Genomic DNA, 23,326 nt, shown 5'->3' on the forward strand with positions numbered 1-23,326 from the left:
TGGACCCTTGCCGAATTAATCCCGACTTCGACTTTTTCCACATTGGATTGAAGAGGCTCGCAGGGAATGGTTTTCACATCCCTGGCTCTCCCAACTCATTACTCAATTGCGGGCAGATCCAAATTCCACCAAGGGCTACTCGTGGCAGGATGAGATTCTTCGCTACAAGGACAGATTTGTAATATCACCAACATCCACCCTCAAAAGCCGCATTTTGGCAAAATTGCACTCATCCCCCATTGCAGGACATTCAGGCTTTCAGAAGACATATGCTCGCACTAGAAGATCATTTTTTTGGACAGGCATGAAAAAGGACATCCTTACTTTTGTAGCGGAATGCGATGTCTGTCAACGCCACAAAGGGGAGACAGTCAAAGCACCAGGCACATTACAACCGTTGCCCATCCCGGCATCTATATGGACGGAGGTTTCTATGGATTTCATTACAGGTCTTCCAAAGTCAGGAAACAAGTCAGTCATCATGGTGGTTGTGGACCGACTTTCTAAGTATGCTCATTTTTGCGCCCTACCCCACCCGTTTACACCGACTTTGGTCGCTCAATCTTTCATGGATCAGATCTTCAAATTGCATGGCATGGCCACTTCTATTGTGTCTGATCGTGACCCGATCTTCACCAGTGATTTTTGGCAAGAACTCTTCAGGCTACAAGGCACCCAACTAAAACTCAGTACTTCCTATCATCCACAAACGGATGGTCAAACTGAAGCCGTCAACAAATGTCTGGAAACCTACCTTAGGTGTTTCACTTCAGAAAAGCAACATCTATGGGTATAGTGGTTGCCTCTAGCTGAATGGTGGTATAACACCAACTATCATGCCACCACCAAAGTGACTCCCTATGAAGCAGTTTATGGTCAACTCCCTCCTTCCCCTACTTCTTATATCAAGGGGTGCTCAAAGGTATAAGCTGTGGATCAACTCCTACAAAACCGCACAACCATGCTCGCCCATCTTAGAGAGAATCTTCGTCAAGCTCAAAACTGCATGAAGCAACAGGTAGATCAGCATCGCTCAGAGCGCCAATTTCAAGAAGGGGATCAGGTATTTTTGAGGCAGCAACCATATAAGCAAACTTCACTCAAAGACAAGGGTTGTCATAAACTATCTTCAAAATTCTATGGACCATATCAAGTACTTCAGCGCATTGGAGAAGTGGCCTACAAGCTAGCTTTGCCACCCACTGCAAAAATCCATCCAGTTTTCCATGTCTCATGCCTCAAGAAAGTGATTGGGAACAATTGCAGAATTCAAACCAGTCTACTTGAAGTGGATGAAGAAGGGTCAATCTGGCTCCAACCTGAACAAGTCCTAGACACACGAGAATGGCACCTGCATGGCCGCATGATCGGGGAAGTCCTCGTCAAGTGAAAGACACCTCTTTGGAAGATGCAACCTGGGAACCAACCACTATTCTTCAGCAGTTTCCGCAAGTTCAACCTTGAGGATAAGGCTATTCTTAAGGGGGAGGGCATGTTAGGGTCCCACCCTAACCCCCTTATTTATGTAGTAGGATCAAGTCATAGTTATAGTTAAGTAAGGAGTCAATAAAGCCCATATTAATAATTGTAAGTGGTTAACCCGCAATTAATGACGGGACCACAGTTAGTTGCAAATGGGCCATGGTATTAGATAAATGGTATTAATAAGAACCATGGTATTGCATGTATGAGTCATATATAAAGGATAGAGACTCCCTGCGAGGAGCATCGTGTCTTATTTTGTAATCGAGCTCTGCTCTATTGGAGGTTGCCCCCTGGAAGAGACAAGTGAACATTGCTTTTTGAATAATAAAATACTTGTTGTTGTTTCTCATTATTCTATGTTCTGGGTATATTTCTTCGTATATTCTGTATTCTGGTATCGTCTTTTAGGTTAAGAGCATAAGAGACGCAGACGTGACGCAGAAGTGATGCAGAGGAGGGTAGAGGGTCTCCAGGGTGTCAGAACTTCTTCAAGAGGAGGAGAAAAATTGTCTTAGGTGTTTTCTCTTAGAAGTGTCTCAATATTCTATAGAATCTTTCTGTGTAAAGAGATTGCTGCTGAAGATTAATAAATAAACCCTCATCTGTTGCACCAGTTTCCCCGCATTGGGCTTTTCTGGGGACAATTGTCCAAAAATAACTTTGTTGATGTGATTGATTCTTGTGCTTGTCTATCACTGTTATTTTTCTCTATGCTATTATGTGATAACTGTAGTAGAATTTATTTTAATGTTTACTGAAGGGTTTTGTAAATAACTTATTGTGGAAGATAAGAAGGAGAAATAAATCAGTTACTGTAGTAGAATATTGTGTTCGAAACTTTCACACTGGTTGCCATATATTCTGCTTTTGCCGAGCTCAGTGCTACCGATTTCTGCTTTCTGCTGATATCATCCCTGATTCAACATTGAAGCAGTATCCTGAGGTAATTTCTCTATCGACAGAATTACCTGCCCAATCTGCATCAATGAACCCATTCAAATTGATGTCCTCCCCTCAGGATTACTTCAACTCATATCCCATTGTTCCGCATACATACCTAAGAATGTATCTTGCTGCTGTCCAATGCACCCTTTTTGGTTCCACCATGAACTGACTAAGAGTGTTGACAGCAAAACAAATGTCTGGCCTAGTGTTGACTAGATACATAAGTGACCCAATGAGCTGCCTATACAAGGTGGGATCTACTTCCTTGTCTTTTGATGCATCTATTTTCTTCCAGTTGGTGATCATGGGAGTAGCCATGGGTCAGCAATCCTGCATTCTGAATCTCTTCAGAATTTCTGTAGCGTACCTTCCTTGTCCAAGGAAGATCTCCCCATTCTTCTTCCAAACTTTCAACCCTAGAAAATAATGCATCAATCCTAAGTCCTTCATGTCGAATTCAACTTCAAGATTTTTCTTGCAATCCTGGATGAGCTTGGATGACCCAGTTAGGAACAGGTCATCTACATACAATGCCAGAATAGGTGGCTCATTCTCTACCAACAGATAGTAGAGATTGGGATCGACATCACTCTTGACAAATCCCAACTGCTGCAAGTAACTATCAATCTCACCATACCATGCTTTGGGTGCCTGCTTGAGCCTGTACATGGCTTTCTTTAAACTACAAACATGAGTTTTCTTCTCATGAGTTTTGAAGCCTTCCAACTGTTCTATATACACCTCCTCTTCTATCACTTCGTTCAAGAATGTTGTTTTGACATCCATTTGGTGAATCTCCCATCCCATTTGAGCTGCAAGGGATATAACAGATCTAATAGAGGTGTATCAAACAACTGGGGCAAAGATCTCTTCATAGTCTATTCCTTCTTTCTGAGCATACCCCTTTTCCACGAACCTTGCCTTGTACTTCTCTATACTGCCATCTGTAACATACTTGATCTTGTAGATCCATCACGATCCTACATCTGATCTATCTTCTGGTCTAGGTACTACTTCCCAGACATCATTCGTCATGATGGAGTTGTATTCTTCCACCATGGCATCCACCCATACTTGGTGTTGAATAGCTTCCTGAAAGCTAGAGGGTTCTTCAACTTGAGCTACCAATGGTTGGTATCTATCTGGTTTTCTACGTTGCCTCTTCTCGACTCTAGGAGCTCCAACAAACTCCTCTGCATCCCTCAGTGTTTGCTATACTTCTCTGCTGGTTCTACCACTAGTGGTGGGAGGCTCAACCAACTTCTCCTCCTGATCTCGTCGTTCCGTCTGTTGAGAACCATTTGCATTTCCTCCTTTTGAGGAGATATTGGTACCAGTGTTGAAAATATCGCTGATATTTCGGCGAAAATCGTAAATATCGCGAGATTTTTACCAAAACGAAATTTCGGCTGTAATTTCTCGCGATTTTTTCTAGTTTTGAATTTCTCGCGATATATCCGAAATCTCGGCGATTTTTTTACAAATATCGCGCGACGACCATAAAAATCGCCGGCAGCATTTATAAATTGGGGTTTGGCCGTAAATGATCCATTTCTGTTTCGAGTTTTCGTTAGAGCTGGAGCCTGGAGACGCTGCGAAGTTCGAACGGTGGCTGCGGAGGGTTCCAGTTTATGTGTTTACAACTTTCCAGGTATGCGTAATACGTATTCCCCAACCGTTAAAACTTAATACTTTGGCTGCGGAGGGTTTAATATCATGTCTGAATATCATGTCTGTCTGAATACCAAAGAAAAATTTTCAACACTGCTGGGAATAGAAGAAAAGGTTAACAACTTAACATTACTCACAGTCCCAAAGAAAAATTTTGGTACTATTATTATCTCCCACAGAAAAATAATTCGTTAAAATTACAGTGTCCGAGAAAAACGTTGGCATCAATTTTTAGTCCCGGACATGAGAAATCAGAGTTGGTTGTCTCGGATGGGAATTCGATACTGTCCAAAGTCCTTAATGATACATAGACAAAATGTATAACTTATGTGTGAATGTTAAATAATAAAAACTTAAAACCATGTGTCTTTGTCACTGCCATATGAGACTATGCCACCACATGTTATCGAACCCAATGCCACAGTATAATGCAGAGTATAGTGACACCATTAAAGATGCAAACCAGAGCCATTGTAAGAACAAGTCATGAGCTGCAGTCAAGCGATCCTTCACATTGTTTATACTGAAATAGAGAGCTTTTGAGATGTGTGTCAAGTTACCACAGAGATTGTCACTGTGTTAATGAGAATCATTGTGTCACCACTGTAATGGAGTGCAAGCCTAATTCTATGTCACTGTCATGTCACAAGTTACAACAACTATCATTACAGTCATCAGGTCACTATGTCAAGAATCAAGATTACTGCTGTCATGCTGCCATTAATTAGTAGCAATTTGGAATTATAGACCTGTAGCATTTGTAGAAAAATTTGGACCTGTGTTAAATTGTTAATTACCAAATTCAGTGAAGACCTTTTAGAGCTCAGACCTGTGAGACAATGTACATTGTAAACATTAACTTAGCCACATCATTGGCTAATTTTTTAAAGATGTTATTTTATTTTGGTCAGAAAATTCAAAAAACAGCAGTCCATCTTTCGATAAGTGTCAATAGCCCGTTCGATTCCCTTGAGAACTTCAGTCTATGGGCCCAGGTCTGCAGTGTTTTATTCACAGAATTGCCCAGAATTTTGATTTTATGCTTGACATTTCTTCTGGGTAGTTCGATGATCGATCTGAGCTTTTCTTCAGAATTTTATAAATTTAAATTTTATATATTAAAAAAACAAGGGTTATATATTGCTTAATAACTTATTAAGTTACTAATTCTAAATTTTTTTTGGTGCTGTAGGTTTCCTTTTGAGTTAGCCGGAGCCCACTACAAAATACAAATATGCCAAAAAACTTGGACCCATTTTGGGAGTATGGGATCCCTGATGGTGGGACAAATCGTGCATATCTTTCATGCAAATTGTGTGGGGACAAGATGACAGGTGGGGTTACACGACTGAAATACCATCTTGCTAGACTCCCTGGACATGATGTTGGCATTTGTAGAGTTTCTAGTCCGGAGCTTATACGAAAAGCTCTTGAGGCAATTGAAGAAAAGGACAGAAAGAAGGAAGAGGCGGAAAGAAACAAAGCTGAACGTGCAGGTAGATCCTTTGGGATATCTTCTCATGATTTTGATGTTCAGGGTAGTGGCCCTACTGGCGCTAGTGGGAGGGGCTCCACAACTGGCACACCATCACATGCTAGTGTGAATGCGAGGTCATCATTTTTTGTTCCACGAACAGGAGCTGGAGCACAACCTGGCATAAAATCGCTTGTCAAAAAAAAGGAGAAGGAAGAAGCAGATAGAGTCATGGGGAGGTGTATTTATTGGAGCGACTTACCTCTCAGCATCACAAAAACCAATCCATTTTGGCAACCAATGTGTGATGCTATTGCTGTTGTGGGCCCAGGGTACAAAAGTGCCACATATGAGGAGTTGCGGGGGCCAATTCTTCAAGCAGAAAAAGAGGACATCAACTCTAGATTGGCGGAGTTGAAACAGACATGGGAAGTCACTGGATGCACAGTGATGTCTGATGGTTGGACAGATAGGAAGGGTAGGACCCTTCTAAATTTCTTGGTACATTGTCCTAAAGGTACCATGTTTATTAAATCGTTGGATGCATCAAAACATATCAAAGATGCAGCAACGATATGTGAGTTGTTAGATGGGTTCATTCAGGAGATTGGTGTGCAGAATGTGGTGCAAGTCGTAACAGACAATGCAGCTAATTATGTGTCTGCCGGCAGAATGCTTATGGAGAGGCATCCCACATTGTTCTGGACTCCATGTGCAGCGCATTGTCTTGATTTGTTGCTTGAGGATATGGGGAAACTCTCCTTCATCAAGGAGGCAGTTCATATGGCTAGGAGCATCCCCAAGTTTATTTATAACCATGCTATTGTTCTTAGCCTTATGAGGAGGTTCACAGGAAACAAGGAGTTGCGGCGTCCTGCCATCACACGTTTTGCCACAACCTTTATTACTCTTCAGTCTTTGCTTCGATGTCAGTACGAGTTGAAGCAAATGTTTGTGTCTAATGATTGGCGTGGTTGTAGATACAGCAGGAGACCTGATGGGAAAGCCATTGAAAAAATGGTGTACTCTGAGACATTTTGGCGTGGAGTAGAAGAAGCATGTGCAGTTAGCGAACCTATAGTAAAGGTTCTTAGATTGGTGGATGGAGAGAAGCCTGCAATGCCTTATTTGTATGAGGGCATGGATAGGGCCAAGGAGGCCATTCGTTCCTATTATGCAGACAAGGGTTCTGCTGGCCTTAATAGGCAGATGATGTTATGGGATGTGATCGATAGTCGGTGGACAGGGATGCTTCATCGACCCATTCATGCAGCAGCACTCTTCCTCAACCCTGCATTTGCATACAAATGCAATTTTCGTTTTGATGGCGAGGTGATTGAAGGGCTCCATTCCTGTATTGAGAGGATGGTACCTGATTCTGAGCTTCGTCTCAAAATCAGCCGCGAGATACATAATTATCAGGATTGTGTTGGCCTATTTGGCTTTGATGATGCCATTAAGGAAAGGGCCCTCTTCATGCCACGTAAGTGACAAGTCATCACTCATTAGAAATTATAAATTTGAATTTAATTATGTTTTAACTTTTAAGTTTTTGAATTTTTTATTTCATTATTTTGTTGTAGATCTTTGGTGGCGAAGCTATGGTGCAAGGGTACCAAATTTGCAAAATTTGGCTATACGAATCTTGAGTCAAACATGTAGCTCTTCAGGGTGTGAGCGCAATTGGAGTGTATTTGAGAAAATACACGCCAAAAAGCGCAACAGGTATAACTTTGAACTCAAGCCTTCAGTTGAGCAATTACACTTATTGTAATTTTTAATTTTTAATTTATGACCTTCAAGTGTCAAGACTCAAGAGTCAAGAGTCAAGACTCATTACTTTTTTTGACACTCTTACAGGTTGGAGTTTGCACGCCTCAACGATTTGGTGTATGTGCATTACAACATCCGACTTCGAGTGAGGCAAATAGAATCACCAGTGGATCCAGATGCCATTTCCTTAGACAATATTGATGTATTGTCTCCGTGGAGGGTGGAGTCTCAGGAGCCCATATTGGAGGAGTCACCTTCATGGTTGGAGGAGCCAGTGGCAGATGATCCATTAGAGCAGGGGCAGCAAGAGGAGGACTCGGAGTCAGAGGAGCAGCAGCACTTAGAGGAGGAGCAGGAGGAGCTGGAGGAGGACACTGCGGGAGCATCAGCATCAACACCATCTGCTATAGATATAGGAGAGCATAGCTCCATGCCTATCACTCATTATTTGACATTAGGTGCAGAGGCAGTGTCAGGGCCTTCTACTACTAGGGGCAGGCCTGACAAACAGCCCATCATGTTTTCCCGTAAAAGGGGGAGAGGGCAGTAGATAGATAGCTGCTAGTTTTATTTGTTATGCTACATGTAACTCATGATGATGAGATACTTTTATTATTATATGTGATGTTATTTTGTATTGGTTCTCCACATTTGAGTCCTTGAATGGACAATTATCAGGGATTAGCACGATTTGGTATCGCCTTTGATATATCATTTCTATTTGACATCATATATATCAGTGTTTTCTTCATATTTATGTGCCAATGTGTTTAGTTCATGTTGTTATTGCTTTATATGTTTAGAAATCTGAAAAAAAATGAATATATTATGCATTTTTTATGCTTGCCGATATTTGCCGATATTTTGCCGATATTTTCGCCGATATTTCCGATAAGATATTTTCCGGACCCTCGCCGATATTTTCCCGATACCGATATTATCAACACTGATTGGTACTGGTCACTGTACTCAATCTAGGTGTATGTCCTCCTGCCTATCCTCCTTGTTGCCCTTATTGCTCTTGGTCTAATGGAACATATCCTGATTGATCTTGTGCAGGCATCTCATGAGATTTCCTGAAAGCTCTGTCCTCCATGAACTTTGCATCCTATTTTACTATAATCTTCCTGCTGCCAGGAATGTAGATTCTATATGCTTTTGAGGTCTCGTTGTATCCTACGAGATACCCCTTTTCTGTAGTCTGATCCAGTTTACTGCGCTTCTCGTTTGGAATGTGACAATAAGCCACGCTTCCGAATATCCTGAGATGACTGACTTCCGGCTTCTTCCTTGTGAAAGCTCCTTCGAGCATTCTCTTCCCCAATGCTCTATGAGGAGTTCTATTTTGGATATATATTGCTAAGTTTCAAGCTTCTGACCATAGATACCTAGGTAGATCTTGATCATACAACATAGCTTTGGCTGCCCCAACAATAGTTCTGTTTTTCCATTCTGCTACTCCATTCTTCTTCGGATTATATTTAGTTGTCCACTCTCTTTTGATGCCCTCCTTTGCGCATAAATCTATGAAGTATTTGTTTGTATATTCTCCACCATTATTTGAATGCAATACCTTTATCCTTTTCCCTGTCATATTTTCAACAAGAGCTTTAAACTATTGGAAATGATCAAAGACCTCATCCTTGTTCTTTAAGAAATATATCCAGGGTTTTCTGGAGTGGTCATTGATAAAGGCGACGAAGTATTCACCACCACTAAGAGCTCTCGTGGACATAGGACCATAGATATCTGAGTGGATTAATCCTAATACACGTTCAACTTTATTGTTACTTCTGGAAAAAGCTGCTTTAGCATACTTCCCTAGCACACATCCTCCACGTAAGTCATCATGTTCACTACTAAAGACTGGTACCCCTGTAACAGTCTCTCTGAGAATCCTCAGTGCTCCATGGTGTAAATGCCCCATTCGCCTGTGCCATAATTCATTTTGCTTTTTCTCTCACATTGTTGCTGCCTATTAGTGCCATTGGTGATTCAAGTTGCAACCTATACAACTTGTTGCTTCGAATCCCAATTTGCCTTTTCTTCTTCCAGCTTGGATGCTTGACGTATACTTTCTTTCCCATGAAGTATACATCATATCCCTTGTCCTGTAACTGGGACACTGAAATCAAGTTCATTCCTAATTCTGGCACATGTAGAACATTGGTGGCTCGGATGTTGGTCCCTGCTTTCGTCTGAAATGCTATGCTGCCTTTCCCTACTACAGTACCTTTCGTTCTGTTTCCCATAGTTATTTGGAAGTCCATTTGTTCTTCTTGATAGCTCGAGAAATGTTCTTGTACTCCAGTCATATGAGCTGAAGCCCCGCTATCAATGTACCAAACATTTGCTGACACTGAATTTGCTAGGCATGCGAATTCTTCATCTAATCTAGTAGATAAATCTGAGACACTTTGAGTATCCATATTGTGCCAATTTCTAACGCCAACCTGTCCCAGCAACTGCTGCAGGAAAAATTGCACCCCACCTGAGACAACCCTCCTTGTTGAATCTTCTGCTGCGCTATTTCTACCACTGACAAATTTCGCTTGGAAAGACTTACCTCTCTGTCGACTTTCTCAGAGAGAGTTTTCCCACAAAATCCAATCTTCTTGGCTTGAACTGTGCAACCCTCTAGGAGATTCAAATTATTGCCCCTGCAAGAATTTCGAATTCCCTTCTCCTTTCAACGCTGGGTCCTCCGACTTCTTCCTTCTGCTTCCCTTTAGCTCTGATACCATGTGAAAATTTCTAAATAGAAATCCTGCTGTAGTGATTAATATTATTTCTTCTACTTATCATCTCAAAAATAAGTTATTCACAGTATTCTTACGGAAAATATCGAAAATATATTCTACTGCAGCCTTCACAATTAAAACATTGCAGAAAGTAAATGCAAGGAAAAATACTGGCACAAATACAATCACAATGACGATTATTTTTGGACAATCGTCCCCGGAAAAACCAATGTGGGAAAACCGGTGCAGCAAATGAGGGTTTTATTATTCTTCAGCAAATTCTCATGTACAAATTACAACCAGCAAAATAGGAATGAGAAATTTTACAGACACTTCTTGACCAAGTTCTACCCCAGGTGAAGCACTTCTTCTTCCCCGGAATCCTTTTGATCCTCTCTACGTCAAACTGCTCTCCCTAGCTCAACGTCAAGCCTCCGATGTAAGCTCTGCGTCAAACTGCCTCTGCGTTGCCTCTTTTGGCGTCACCCTGTTCTTGCTCTGTCCCACTGCCTTGCACTCTCTGAATATGTTGATGCCCTCTCTTCCTTTCTCACCTGCAACTCTCCCTCTGATTCGATTTTCTCTTGCCGAACCTCGACCGGTGAGAAAATCAATCTTATTTGAGTAATTGAGTATCTGCCTTTGGTGTGTTCTCTAAGTGCCCATCAAGTCTCCTCTTATAATCCTCTCGTTGATCAATCAACGGCCCAAATTAGATTTTAATCAATGGTTAGGATCATTTGACTTGATCTGTGCCTTCTTCTAGAAGTCCCACCCACAGCTTAGATTAATACCCATTAATTATTTTAATTTCCTAAGTTTAGACATAGGGTCCCATTAAAAATAATTAATTATTTTAATAAAACTGTTTCTGGGTGGAATTTCCCAAAATGACTTCTGGGTATTGAGAATGCATGTGTCTAAGCCTTCTTGCAAATTTCCTAGAGCACATCCGATGCTACCCAAATCAACATTCATGTGAAGTTGGCACCATCCTTTGAACACGAGAGGAAGTTATCCATAATCTCAACATCAAATCTGAAACCACGAGTAAGAGAATGTAGGGTTGAGGTAGAAGCCTATGGCATGGAGGCAATGATGGAGTGTTTTAATCCATCAAGCATCAATCAATTGCGATATTAGTAATTTTTTTCCATATCCCTTGTCCACCTTGTCCTCATAATAGGTACAAATAACTTCCTTGGCCTTATACATAGTCTCATGCATGTAGCCGATTGTAGGCTTGTCTCCATCAACCAAACAAAAAACCTTTACTGGTTCACTAATGGCACACATTATAATATCCCAAACGAGAAAATTTTGCAGATTCGTGGAATTTAATTCAACATGTGCTACATATAAAATTCCTTTCATTTAATAGATAGAGTGCATGCAATTAAATAATACGATGGGCAGAAATAATCTCAGCTTTTATTATAACAGATAATTGGAAAGAGTATACATGATGATACAACTGAAATAGCCGAGATAGATAATTTGGCCTCCAAAATAATTTGCTCCAATGCTGAAAGTGGCCCTCCAATACTAAACTAAGATGCAACTGCTAAGCTCTCCTGTGAATTTTGGATGAATTCACCAAGGGGAGAGATGGGTACTCGCCCACTCTCATTGAATCACCCGAGGGTTACCGTCTTGGGGCTATTGCTAACGCTGGGAATTCTCAGTTCTCCAAACCTCTCCACAAGAAAACAATCAACTCAAAGATGTCCTCAAATGGTCCCCTCCTCTTTTATAGATCTCATAGACCCCTTTAGAAGCCTTTGTTTTATTATTTTAATCACTTAGCACATTTTCCTCTTTTTAATTAATTAAAATATCCTTTTAATTCATAAAAATGGTAAATCGACCAACATCAATCCTCAGGTCACTGGAAGCCACTACCCACCATCTCATCCTATAGATCTTCTCGTTCCACTTCCGACAAGCTATTACACTAAGGTGTTCCATCAAGTGTTCCTCCCGGAATGCCACCTTAAGTGAAATTAATGGAGTTAGGCTCAATAATAACTCTGTTTTACAAAAGTTGTCAGAATGCAACAAAATAAAAAGGAAAGTTGTGCAGATGATGGAATATGTCAAGTGAATGCCATCAGACCTCATAAAAACTCCTCAAAACCCTTCTAGAAGCCCCGGGGACCCATGATGGAGTTAACCTGCACCTGTGACCTAGCTGCCTCCAACCTTGGAAGTTCATCTTGACCACCCCATAAGGGGAACCAGAAAAAGGAACATGACAAATCCTCCTGCCCCAAGATTGCTTGTCCTCAAGAAATCCATATCTTTCGATCAACCTGGCGGTCCCGTGAAACTTAGATCCAGTACCCGGGTCCCATACAAACCATTGGGTGATACCATGCGTCTTTGCCACCCAACCATGAACAGATTCCTTAATGCCTAGATCCCAGACTAAACTTTGACTAGTCCTGCCCTCGACAGATCCTTCTGGGTCCCAATGCCACCATGGCCAATCATCATCGCCCATACCCCATGACCCTGACTGTGCTTTGTCTTTGGTAATAAATGTTGCCCTACCAGTAGAATAGCAACTCATCACCTCTGTCCAATCTAATCCTTAGCATAGACCATGGTCAACCCCACTATGCTGATTCAAGCCTAGTGCAACTGGTATGCTGATAAACTGTCGACCGACATCCCACTACCGACTAGAGTAGTAATTTCCATTATATCTAAGGATCCCAAAAATATTATGCACCTGAACATGAATGATCCCCCATCAATAGGATACCAACTCATGATCTCTTGCCAATCCAACCTCGGGAGGATTGAATGCATGGTCTCCTGCTCGTATAATAAGTCTACTATGATGATGTTGGTCCATGCTTAACTCATGTTGCTCCACCTAGACAATCAACAAGATCCGTCCAAGGAACCTTGCCTCTCTCTCTGTAATGGAAAAAATGGATAACCCGTGCTGCAAGCCCTAGCTATGTACTCCTGGAGAGGGTTGCTTCCTGGAAGTACTGCAACTCTGCTGGCAGCCACTGTACCTACCTGCACCTCATCAATGGGTAGGCCCAAATATGAATGCACCACCATCTCCAAAAAATCCTCCCTCATCTGACCGGAGACTCCACGCTTCTCTAGTGTACCAACCTCTTGCCAAACTATCCTGTGAGGCTCCAACACCTCCCGACGACTAGTTTCTGCAAGTACTACAACCCTACTGGATATCTGTGCCTCTCTCTGCTCCTTGTCAATGGCCCAAAGAATGGTTGCTCGTCCTCCTCTATCATGGGCTCAATGTGAGCCACTAGTTGTCTCTACAAAAATGGCCAATCATGCCCATCGTGCATATCATAGTCTTGATCTGACCCACGTTCCACCATATGCTGCTCATGCTGAATCATCACGGGTGACCCATCTCCCTGAATGTCTTCCATGGGGTCTCAACTAAAGAAGAATCCTCATCCAGAACGTTAGAAGGATCCTCCTCCTGGTCTTCCTCAATCATCTCTGTTGTATCACCCAAGCATGAGTGGTCAGGTCCCCAAGGCTTCTTGCAGGTGAAGCAAAGCCCTTGTCTCCTTAGATCATTCTTGCTATACAGTTGGTCACCACAAATCCTCTGTAACTCCTTCTCTGCCAACTGTCTCCTGAACAATTTTGTGTTCTGCTTAACCAACCTTTCAGCTAGTTCACAAGTAGCAAGTGAGACCAACTGTTCCTTCCTCCGTTGTTGGCCTACAATCTCTTGCAAATGGCTTCATGGCCTCCCATACATGAACACAAGATGGACTACATGTTTGCCTTGATCGTGTCAAGATGTTGTTTCTGAATGCTGAAGAAGTGTTGGAATATTTGAAGAATCAGGTTATCACATTCAAGATCAAACATGACTTCATAAGATCTGAGCATGGCCATGGCTTCTAAAATCTTGAGCTTTTGCCCCAAGGTAAGTCTAACGGTGTCATTCAAGTCCTGAAAGGTCTCTACTATCAGTCTGAAAACTCCCCTCATAATATCATCATTGTAAGGGGGTATAGGTGCAGTCAACCTTATAATGTTACCGAGACAGGATGCAGTTGAAAGTCTAACCCCTTCAAAAGGTTCCTCCAAGAACTTGTGTTATATGAGAGCAAGCATGGTGGGTTTTAAAGCCAAACTTAGCTTCTGCCCCTTTGACTGACCCACCTTGGAAAGGAGTGAGTCTAGTTCATCCAGTTTGGAAAGGGCTTTTAGTGTGACCCTCATGTGTTTTAATGTTGTCCCAAGTGCAAAGATGCCCAATTTCTGACCCATTTTGCAAAACCCTTGGCTACTCTTATTGAAGAATAACATAGATTCCTCTGCAGAAAGGTTTGTTGTTCTGCCTCATAGAATCATTGCAGTCTATGAAATCAATTTCTGCACTGTTAGGCTGATTTATGAGGCTTCTTAAAACCCCCATTTGAACAAATTTAAACATCCTAGACAAACAATAAACAAGATGTTTGCACTCTACTATGACGTCAAGAGAGCGATCACCTCACTCTGTCATACAATACTATGGGTGCAACATAAAATATTCAGCTCTCTCCAAACCCTAGCAGCAACTTAATCAACATTGAGCCAAGACTCAACTCATGACAATACAAATATTAGTAGCTACCTTACAAGGCTTGAGCAATTAAAAAGGGCATCGACACACACAACTCTATAGCAGGACTCAACCATATATAATGTCGATAGTGCAACAACTATGACAATATAGAATTTTGTCAATGATCTAGTTTTTATCTGCTATAGATACCCAAACAAACCCAGATCTCAATTCGTGTTTGTATAATGATTATGTCACAGTTCAAGGTACTGTAAATGGTTTCTTGTAGGTTGACTGTAAGGTTTTGATTGCTATATATTAGCCAACATTTGAATAAATTGCAAACCCATTACTTTTATAAATGCAAGGTTTGGGGATATAAAACTTGGAGTGAGCACGCCCATAAAATCTCAATCTACTAATGACTGCATCTCTCCTCAATCACACCTTTGTCCAAAACACTTGCAACTCGGTTTCTGACAATGGTATGCTCAATGTATAGGTCTGCTCATCACATTCTCCATTGCAGCTACAGGGATCATACCATCGCACAACCAAAACCAACGTACAAGACTTCTATTAATGCATAGGATACTATAACCGCACACCATACGCACTCCAACTTGCACCAGTTATAGGATTTTTGACTTGGTTGTAGATTACACACCTCCCTTCATGGCACAGTGGCATAGATGTATCTCTGTTCCATTGCACTGTTGCACGCGGATCGTGCACAACAAATACCTATTTAACACTTGGGTAACTCTGTGTAATTTAACTTGGGACCCACGTCTAAGATTTTCTGCCTTAGTCAATCGATCCTGGCAACTGTTGATATGTGGTGCTCTCCACCATGCATTTACGAGGAATTATGTTGTTGGGAAATGGCATGTTAGATTAATAGCTAGCACGATTTCCTTCTCGTACTTCTGTTAAGCCAGGAACCAATGTTGTGTCTACTCGGAATCATGTCGGCATTTGATTCATGACATCGATTGCACCAAATCACACGTTTTCTGTTGTTCGCATATTTCTCCAAAACATACACTCTGCAAAAGCGTAGATAACCACGATATAGGTTACTCTGCCTCAGTTTTAATTAAAACTCGACCACGACTGTTGGGAACCACATGCTTGATTAATTGTTCAGCGTGACTGCGACGTATGCAAAATAGGAGTCAAACGGTTGTTGACTCAGAAATCACACTTCGATGACTCAACCCTTGATTTAGATAGTGTCGCACTCAGACTAATGTGCACCCACAACCAACATTATCGCATTGCATCTCTGGCCAAGGTTCGAGCAACAATTCAGACAACATTGACCTTGGTGAAATTGATTTTCGCAGCTACTTGATGTTTGGCTTGTTTTCAATCGCATCATAATGCTGAAAACCCGAATACACTTCTACATGTAATTACTTCACGTAGGCTCCTCGCACTTCGCAACAATATCCACTAGTAGACACATAGGTTCTTTTCTGTGCATGCAGAGTATTTTATAGATTTCACAACGATTCTCCCAAATAATTTTGGTACAACGACTTGATAGTCCAGGGCTTCGCCTTAACAGTTGCACACGTTTGCCAACACAACTCTTTGATTTTGTTCAATGTGTACTTGGACTGAATGGAAGGAATTCTTCGCCTTGGAAACCCTCAGATTGATCTTAGATTTGGCTCCTTCTTTTCTTTGGATGCCCATGACATTCAAGAGAGATCAATTCTTGCCCTCTCTGGCAATGTAATACAATATGAACCTTTGACAAATAGACAGATCTGGCGCTTGCTTCAATGACTGATTGATCTTAGATTAGGCTCCTTCTTTTCTTTGGATGCCCATGACATTCAAGAGAGATCAATTCTTGCCCTCTCTGGCAATGTAATACAAGATGAACCTTTGACAAATAGACAGATCTGGTGCTTGCTTCAATGACTGATTGATCTTAGATTTGGCTCCTCCTTTTCTTTGGATGCCCATGACATTCAAGAGAGATCAATTCTTGGCCTCTCTGGCAATGTAATACAAGGTGAATCTTTGACAAATAGACAGATCTGGCGCTTGCTTCAATGACTTTCAATCAATATAGCTTCAGTAACAGAAGATCTCATGCAATTGAAGATAATAAGCCTTGGGCACTAGAAAATCTTTCTGCAAATAAACAATATTCTGGAAAATATAAATCCACAAACTTGTTTGCAATAACCCTTAGGTTGGTAGGAGCACAGACTCTGATACCACTGTAATATCGCAAACGAGAAAATTTTGTAGATTCTCAGAATTTAACTCAACAAGTGCTACATGTAAAATTCCTTTCATTTAACAGAAGATTGACATGTGAAATATAACAAATAGAGTGCATGCAATTTAGTAACACGACGAGCATAAATAATCTTAGCTTTCATTACAATAGATAACTAGAAAGAGTATACATTATGATACAACTGAAATAGTTGAGATAGATAATCTGGCCTACAAAATCCGCTGCAATGCTAAAAGTGGCCCTCCAAAACTAAACTAAGATGCAATTGCTAAGCTCTCTTGTGAATTTTGGATGAATTCACTTAGGGGAGAGATGGGTACTCACCCACTCACTAAATCACCTAATGGTTTCCGTCACGGGGCTACTGCTGACGCTGGGAACTCCCGGTTCTCCAAGCCTCTCCACAAGAAAATACTCAACTCAAGGATGTCCTCAAATGGTCTCCTCCTCTTTTATAGATCTCATGGACCCCTCTAGAAGACTTTATTTCCTTGTTTTAATCACTTAGCACATTTTCCCTCTTTTTAATTAATTAAAATGCCCTTTTAATTCATAAAAATGGTAAATCAGCCATCGTCACTCCTTTTCCCACTGGAAGTCACTTCCCACCATCACATCCTATAGATCCTTTTGTTCTGGTTCCGACGAGCTATTACACTAAGGTGTTCCATCAAGTATTCCTCCCGGAATGCCACCTTAAGCATAATTAATGGAGATAGGCTCAATAATAACCCCGTTTTCCGAAAGTTGTCGGAATGCAATGGAACAAAAGGCAAGCTGTGCGGATGATGGAATATCTCAAGCGAATGCCATCAGACCTCATAAAATATACTCAAAACCCCTCCAGAAGCCCTTGAGCTTGTTGATGGAGTAAACTTGCAACTGTGACCTAGCTGCCTCCAACCTTGGAAGTCCATCCTGACCATGCCATAAGGGAAACCAGAAAAAGGAACATGACACACATCTCCTCCACTCCTACCAAAATTTTCTTTTGGTACACTAGCTTTTCCATTGGCTACTTGTCCACTTTATTTATTAAATGAACTAGCATCCCAGTGATATGCAATAAACATTCTCACCACCTCCAACATACAAGTGCATTGAGAGTAAAGAGAAATGAAGCTAGTGGAGAAATGTGTGATTGAAGAATGTACCAACTACTTGTTACATGTGAATTTTTTGTGAAAATTCCAATATTGGATTCCTATTGCAGCAACTGATATTATTTCTCCTAATTGTTAATTAATTAACAATTTATTTTCTATGACAAATACCGAAATAAATACACAACAACCTTCACAAATACAATTGTGGAAAAATAATGCGTTGGAAATTGAGAAATGCTAGCACACATAAAAATAACACAATTAAGTTTCGGAGAAAAGTCCCTGGAAAAACTGATACAGCAACTGAGTGTTTTATTATTATACAACAGTGAGAAATTTTGAGCACAACTGGATGCCGAAATCTGGCAATCCTACAAAGGAAAATATTGGCAAAAATCTAGTGAGGAATTTTCCTCACCCCACAGGCAAACTCCCGGCACGACTTGCCTTCATAAATTCGGCCCTTTGACCCTCTGCGTTAGCCTCTACGCTTCTTTGCGCAGCCTGCTAGATGTCTAGCCTCAAACTGGTCTCTGATGAAGTCATTCTGCCTTATGCTGATTGGAAAGATGCTTCTTCGGCACTTTGAGACTTAGTGTTGCGGGGGAGTGCCCCCGCTCGATCCTGCTCCCAATCTGTGCTCCGAGCGGGAGCGACTCGGCAGCGCGGTCCCCTGAAAAAATTTCCGCTCCCTTCCTATTGCCGGAGCGAATTAGGGAGCGATCGCTCCCGTTGCTCCGGGAGCATTTTTTATAGCTTGGGAGCAGTCGGGGAGCGATCGCTCCCGACCACTCCCGAGCTATAAAAAATGCTCCTGGCCGGTGAGCGATTGCTCCCGACCACTCCTGGGCTATAAAAAATGCTCCTGGCCGGTGAGCGACAAAAAAAATAATCGCGCAGATGAAAAAAAGACGCTGGAAAATTAAAAAACGTCGCCAGTTTTGGGGGAAAACAGGGAGTGAAGGGAGGAAAGGGAGGGAGGCAGGGAATATAAATAAACCCTCCCTCGAATCAATTTGATTATTTTAGAAGAGTGAGAGTGAGAGCAAGAGGAGAGTAAGAGAGGGTCAGGAGCAAGAGAGAGTGAGGGGCAAGAGAGAGCGAGAGTGAGAGCAAGGGAGGGTGAGGAGCAAGAGAGAGTGAAGGGTAAGAGAGAGCAAGTGAGAGTGAGAGCAAGGAGCAAGGTGCATGGAGAGAGCAAGTGCCAAGGAGCAAGGAGCAAGGAGCAAGAGAAAACAAGGAGGGGAGATTCTAGCAATTTTTTTTTAATGTTCATTACGAAATAAATAAATAAATTTTTTTCTCCCATTCCCATTCCCATTCCCATTCCATCTTTTTGCAGATTCAAACATCATGGTTATATTTCTTGGCATTTTTTTCTTCTTGGTTCCTTTTTTGTTTATTATGGTGTTGGAGAGTAGAAAAAGGAGGGTTGAAAATGAAAAAGGGGATAAAGAAGGGGGTCATAGTGGATTTGATGAAAACCCCAGTGAGGAGGAGGTGGAGGAGAGTGAACATGAGTCAGCTCAAAAAACTAAACAAGACCAAACTCCATTGTGGAAATATGTTAATAGGCCCGAAGCAGGGAAAGGGCATGGAACCATTAAATTTCATTGCCCCCATTGCAACAATAATTGCACAGGTTCATACACCCGTGCCAGAAAGCACCTCTACGGGGAAAGGCCATGGGATGGAGATAAACAAATAGGAATCAAAACTTGTTTAGTTGTGTCAGCAACAGATAGAGCCAAATACATAAGGGAAGAGGAGGAGGCCTAATACAAATCGAAAAAATCAAAGGGTTTCTTTGAACCAAGCTCACAATCACATGCACAGAGAACTCCTTCAGCATCCTCCCAAGGAAGTGGATATGGAGGCACAGGGTCACCAGGTTTAAGGCGTAGAAGCATATCAGATTTCCTTGATGAAGGGTGTAGGAATGATGTGGATTCAAAAGTTTACAGGTTTCTCTATGCATGTGGGGTACCATTCAATGTTCTTCTGTTAAAATTGGCAACTAGGGCCGAACTCCATGTGGGTCATCTTATTAATGGAAGCTGATATTTTTCTTGGATCCCTCTCATCGAGAGGTGGAGGATTGATCTAAAGATCATCCGATTCTGATAAGTATTCATGGAGATATGAATTTATTTTTGTTATGGGACAATTCGTCAAGGTCGGCGAGCAACTAAATAAACCTCACTTGTGCTTAATGTTTTAGTATAAATAGAAGAGGACTTTAAGTCATTTGACACTCACTCACTCTTGTGATCTCTCTTCATCCTGTTTTGGGTTTGATGAAGATGAGATCTAGAGGGAGTGCCCTAAGTCTACGCTGCCCTAGTGAAGATCAAGCTTCAACCATGGAGAAACTTATACACTACCCTAAATTACAGTCATGGAGAAGCCCTAGACGCAGTGAAGGAAGGAACCTAATTGAGACCTATACGCTGTCCTAAAAGGGTTCTAACCACTGTATAGGAGAGCCCTAATCTGCTGATCAAAGGAGTCTCGTTATACGTAGTCAATGAAGTTATCTAGCCACAGGTAAAGGAGATATGTAGCCGCAGTTTGATAAGAGATCTATCAGCTGTCTAAGGGAACATCTATACGCCACAAAAGAAGTCCTAAAGAACCCTAGCCGCAGTCCTAGGAGGAGATATCAAGCCGCTGTAAAGTACAACCTTATTCCACAACAAAAGAAGGGCTCTATGCTGCCCTAACCGCTGTCCTCCTAGGAGATATGATCCGCAGTCATTAAGGGTTCTATGCAGCAAGAGGACTCATACATGCTAGAAAGAGGTCTTAAATAGCTCTAGATACAGTCAAAAGGAAGTGTATTCAAGAGTGCCCTAGCCACAGTCATACCATAGCCTTATGATGCACAGGGACAACGTCAAAGGAAGGTCTACAACATGGTGAAGAGTTCCTGAAGCCACAGTAAGGAGGCCTAAAGAGGTCCTAATCTCAGACGTGAAGATGTCCTCATTCGCTGTCCCATAAATATAACTATCTCATTGCGTTTGGCAACAATTGTCATTAGATTAGAAGTCAAAGGGCTAAGTTGCTATTTAGGGTCTAGTTTGGGTCTGCTTGAAGGAATCTGGAACTATAGCCTAATTTCTTTGCTAGGCTGCAAGCCATTGCAAGCAGCTAAGGTTGATATGCAGCAAAGTGGATGTTGTATGTTAAGAACATCATAAGTATTGCAACAGCATGATGTGAGTAGTATAGCAACAAAGTATTGCAGCATGATGATGATGATATATTACAATATGCCTTGAGTGTAACATAGTGACAGGTGCAACTGATGATGAAGTGCAGCATAGCAGTGATTGAGTACAGATCAGTGATGGTGCAGCATTGAGTGCAGATCAACGATGAGTACAACATTGAATGCAGATCCGTGATAAGAGAAGCTCAATGATTGGAGCAGCAAAGCGACAGGAACAACAACATGAAGTGCAGCACGGTGAGGTGCAACAAGTGGACAAGATGCAACACTATGATAGGTAAAGGAGTCACCTTGGAGAATCAGTTGAAGCAACATGTCTTCAACTGATCTCATGTAGATATAGAAAGTCAAAGTGTTGACTTCTGTTGTAAATGTACGATCTCTCTTTCTCTCTGTTGAACTATTGAAGAACATAGAAGAAGAATTGGTCAAGGGTTTCCCCACATTGGGGTTTGTCCCTGGCTAGCGCCACATCTTGTGTCCTCTTGTCTTGGCTTGTCTTCTGCGATTTATGTTTATGTTCTATCTGCAATTTACTTTAATGTTGATGTGATTGCTAATCTGGAAAAGATATTGAGCTAAATTGTGAAAATTGAAATAAATTGCTCTAAGCATAGAACATACCTAAAATTAACATCTTCGCTGACCTTATTGGCACGAAATGGTTTCTACCATAAATGATGCCCTTAAAGGATAGAAGAGCCCTGGGTATTACAAGGCAAGAACTGTTGGACTTGATCATGAAAAAGCAAAAATATCACATTCTTTGAATAGAATGACAAGTTCTTGGACTGACCATGGGGTGTCCATTGTATCTGATGGATGGACAAATGTAAAAGGCAAGCCATTGATAAATGTTCTTGTTGTGTCTGTTAGTGGTGCCATCTTTCTTTCAGCATATGATTACTCAGACAAGTTCAAGACCGGCATCAACATTGCAAAACCATTACTTGAAACAATTGAGCATATTGGGCCATACAATGTCATCCAAGTCATCACTGATAATGCTCTTAATTGTAAGGCAACGGGAGCAATTATTGAGGAGAAATACCCCAACATATTTTGGTCTGGGTGTTTGGTTCACACAATGAACCTTTTGATGCATGATATTGTTAAGAACAAAAACGAACAATAGAAATGGATTGGTGATTTGTACAAGAGAGGCAAAGAAATGATAAAATTTATTACAAATCATAGCAATACCCATGGCCTTTTCTGCAGTCACTCAAGATTGGAGTTGTTGAAGATTGCGAGGACTAGATTTGGTAGCTATTACCTCACCTTCAGGAGCCTTTTGAAGGTAAGAGAGTCATTGGCTAGCATGGTATCAAAGTCCACACTGGCAGGTATTAAAGGAAAGGGCTACAAATGCAGCTGACAGGCAAGGTTTTGAACAGGTGGAGGCGGCCGCTCTTGATGGTATGTTTTGGGCACGTGTGAGGGAAGTATTGGATTTCACCAAGCCCGTTTCTCACATGATTCGGTTTGCAGATACAGATAAACCAGTGATTGGCGAGGTGTATGAGCAGATGGATACCATGTTGGGGCAAATAAAAGATATTGTTCATAACAATGATCCCAACTTGTATAAATTGATTCACAGTTGTGTGTGTATACAGTGGGATAAACTTAATGTTCCACTACATTGCTTGGCGTATATCCTTACGCCAAAATACTACTCTGCGTCTTGGTTGGGCCAACCTGCACCAGGGGGTGGGGTTAGGGTCAAACCCCATATAGACGAAGAGGTATCTACAGGATATTTGTAAGCATTAGAAAAGTTGATACCTGAAAGGGAGGAATGTGCTAGTGTGTGTCTTGAATTAGGTAGATACTTCAGTTGCACTAGTTTGTTTGGTACCTTTCATGCAATGGAAGATAGATACTCTCACATGCTGGGAATCATATGGCGGCCAAGGACTTTTTCCAAAATTGGCAAAAAAAGTTCTCTCGTAGGTTGTAAATACTTCTTTTGCAGAGAGGTGTTGGAGCACCTACAACTTCATACATAATGTGAAAAGAAACAGACTCAATGAAAACCAGGCAGGAAGCTTGGTTTATGTGCACTACAA

The 23,326-nt window shown here is 41.5% G+C and overlaps 2 protein-coding genes across 2 annotated transcripts in view; both read left to right on the plus strand.

Moving 5' to 3' along the window:
• LOC149168523 (aminodeoxychorismate synthase, chloroplastic-like) overlaps positions 1-23,326 on the plus strand; it is a 318,992-nt gene that overhangs the window by 220,365 nt on the left and 75,301 nt on the right. The window lies entirely within an intron of this gene.
• Positions 5,299-7,597, plus strand: LOC149168526 (uncharacterized). The gene is made up of 2 exons (XM_089428288.1): positions 5,299-7,058; positions 7,159-7,597. Exons 1-2 carry the CDS (start codon positions 5,336-5,338, stop codon positions 7,347-7,349), a joined length of 1,914 nt encoding a protein of 637 aa, XP_089284414.1. The 5' UTR covers positions 5,299-5,335; the 3' UTR covers positions 7,350-7,597.

Source organism: Pinus tabuliformis, chromosome 4_2 (genome assembly GCF_031772625.1).
Source record: "Pinus tabuliformis cultivar Carrire ecotype Pingquan chromosome 4_2, CPIR1, whole genome shotgun sequence".
Taxonomy (NCBI): Eukaryota; Viridiplantae; Streptophyta; class Pinopsida; order Pinales; family Pinaceae; genus Pinus; species Pinus tabuliformis.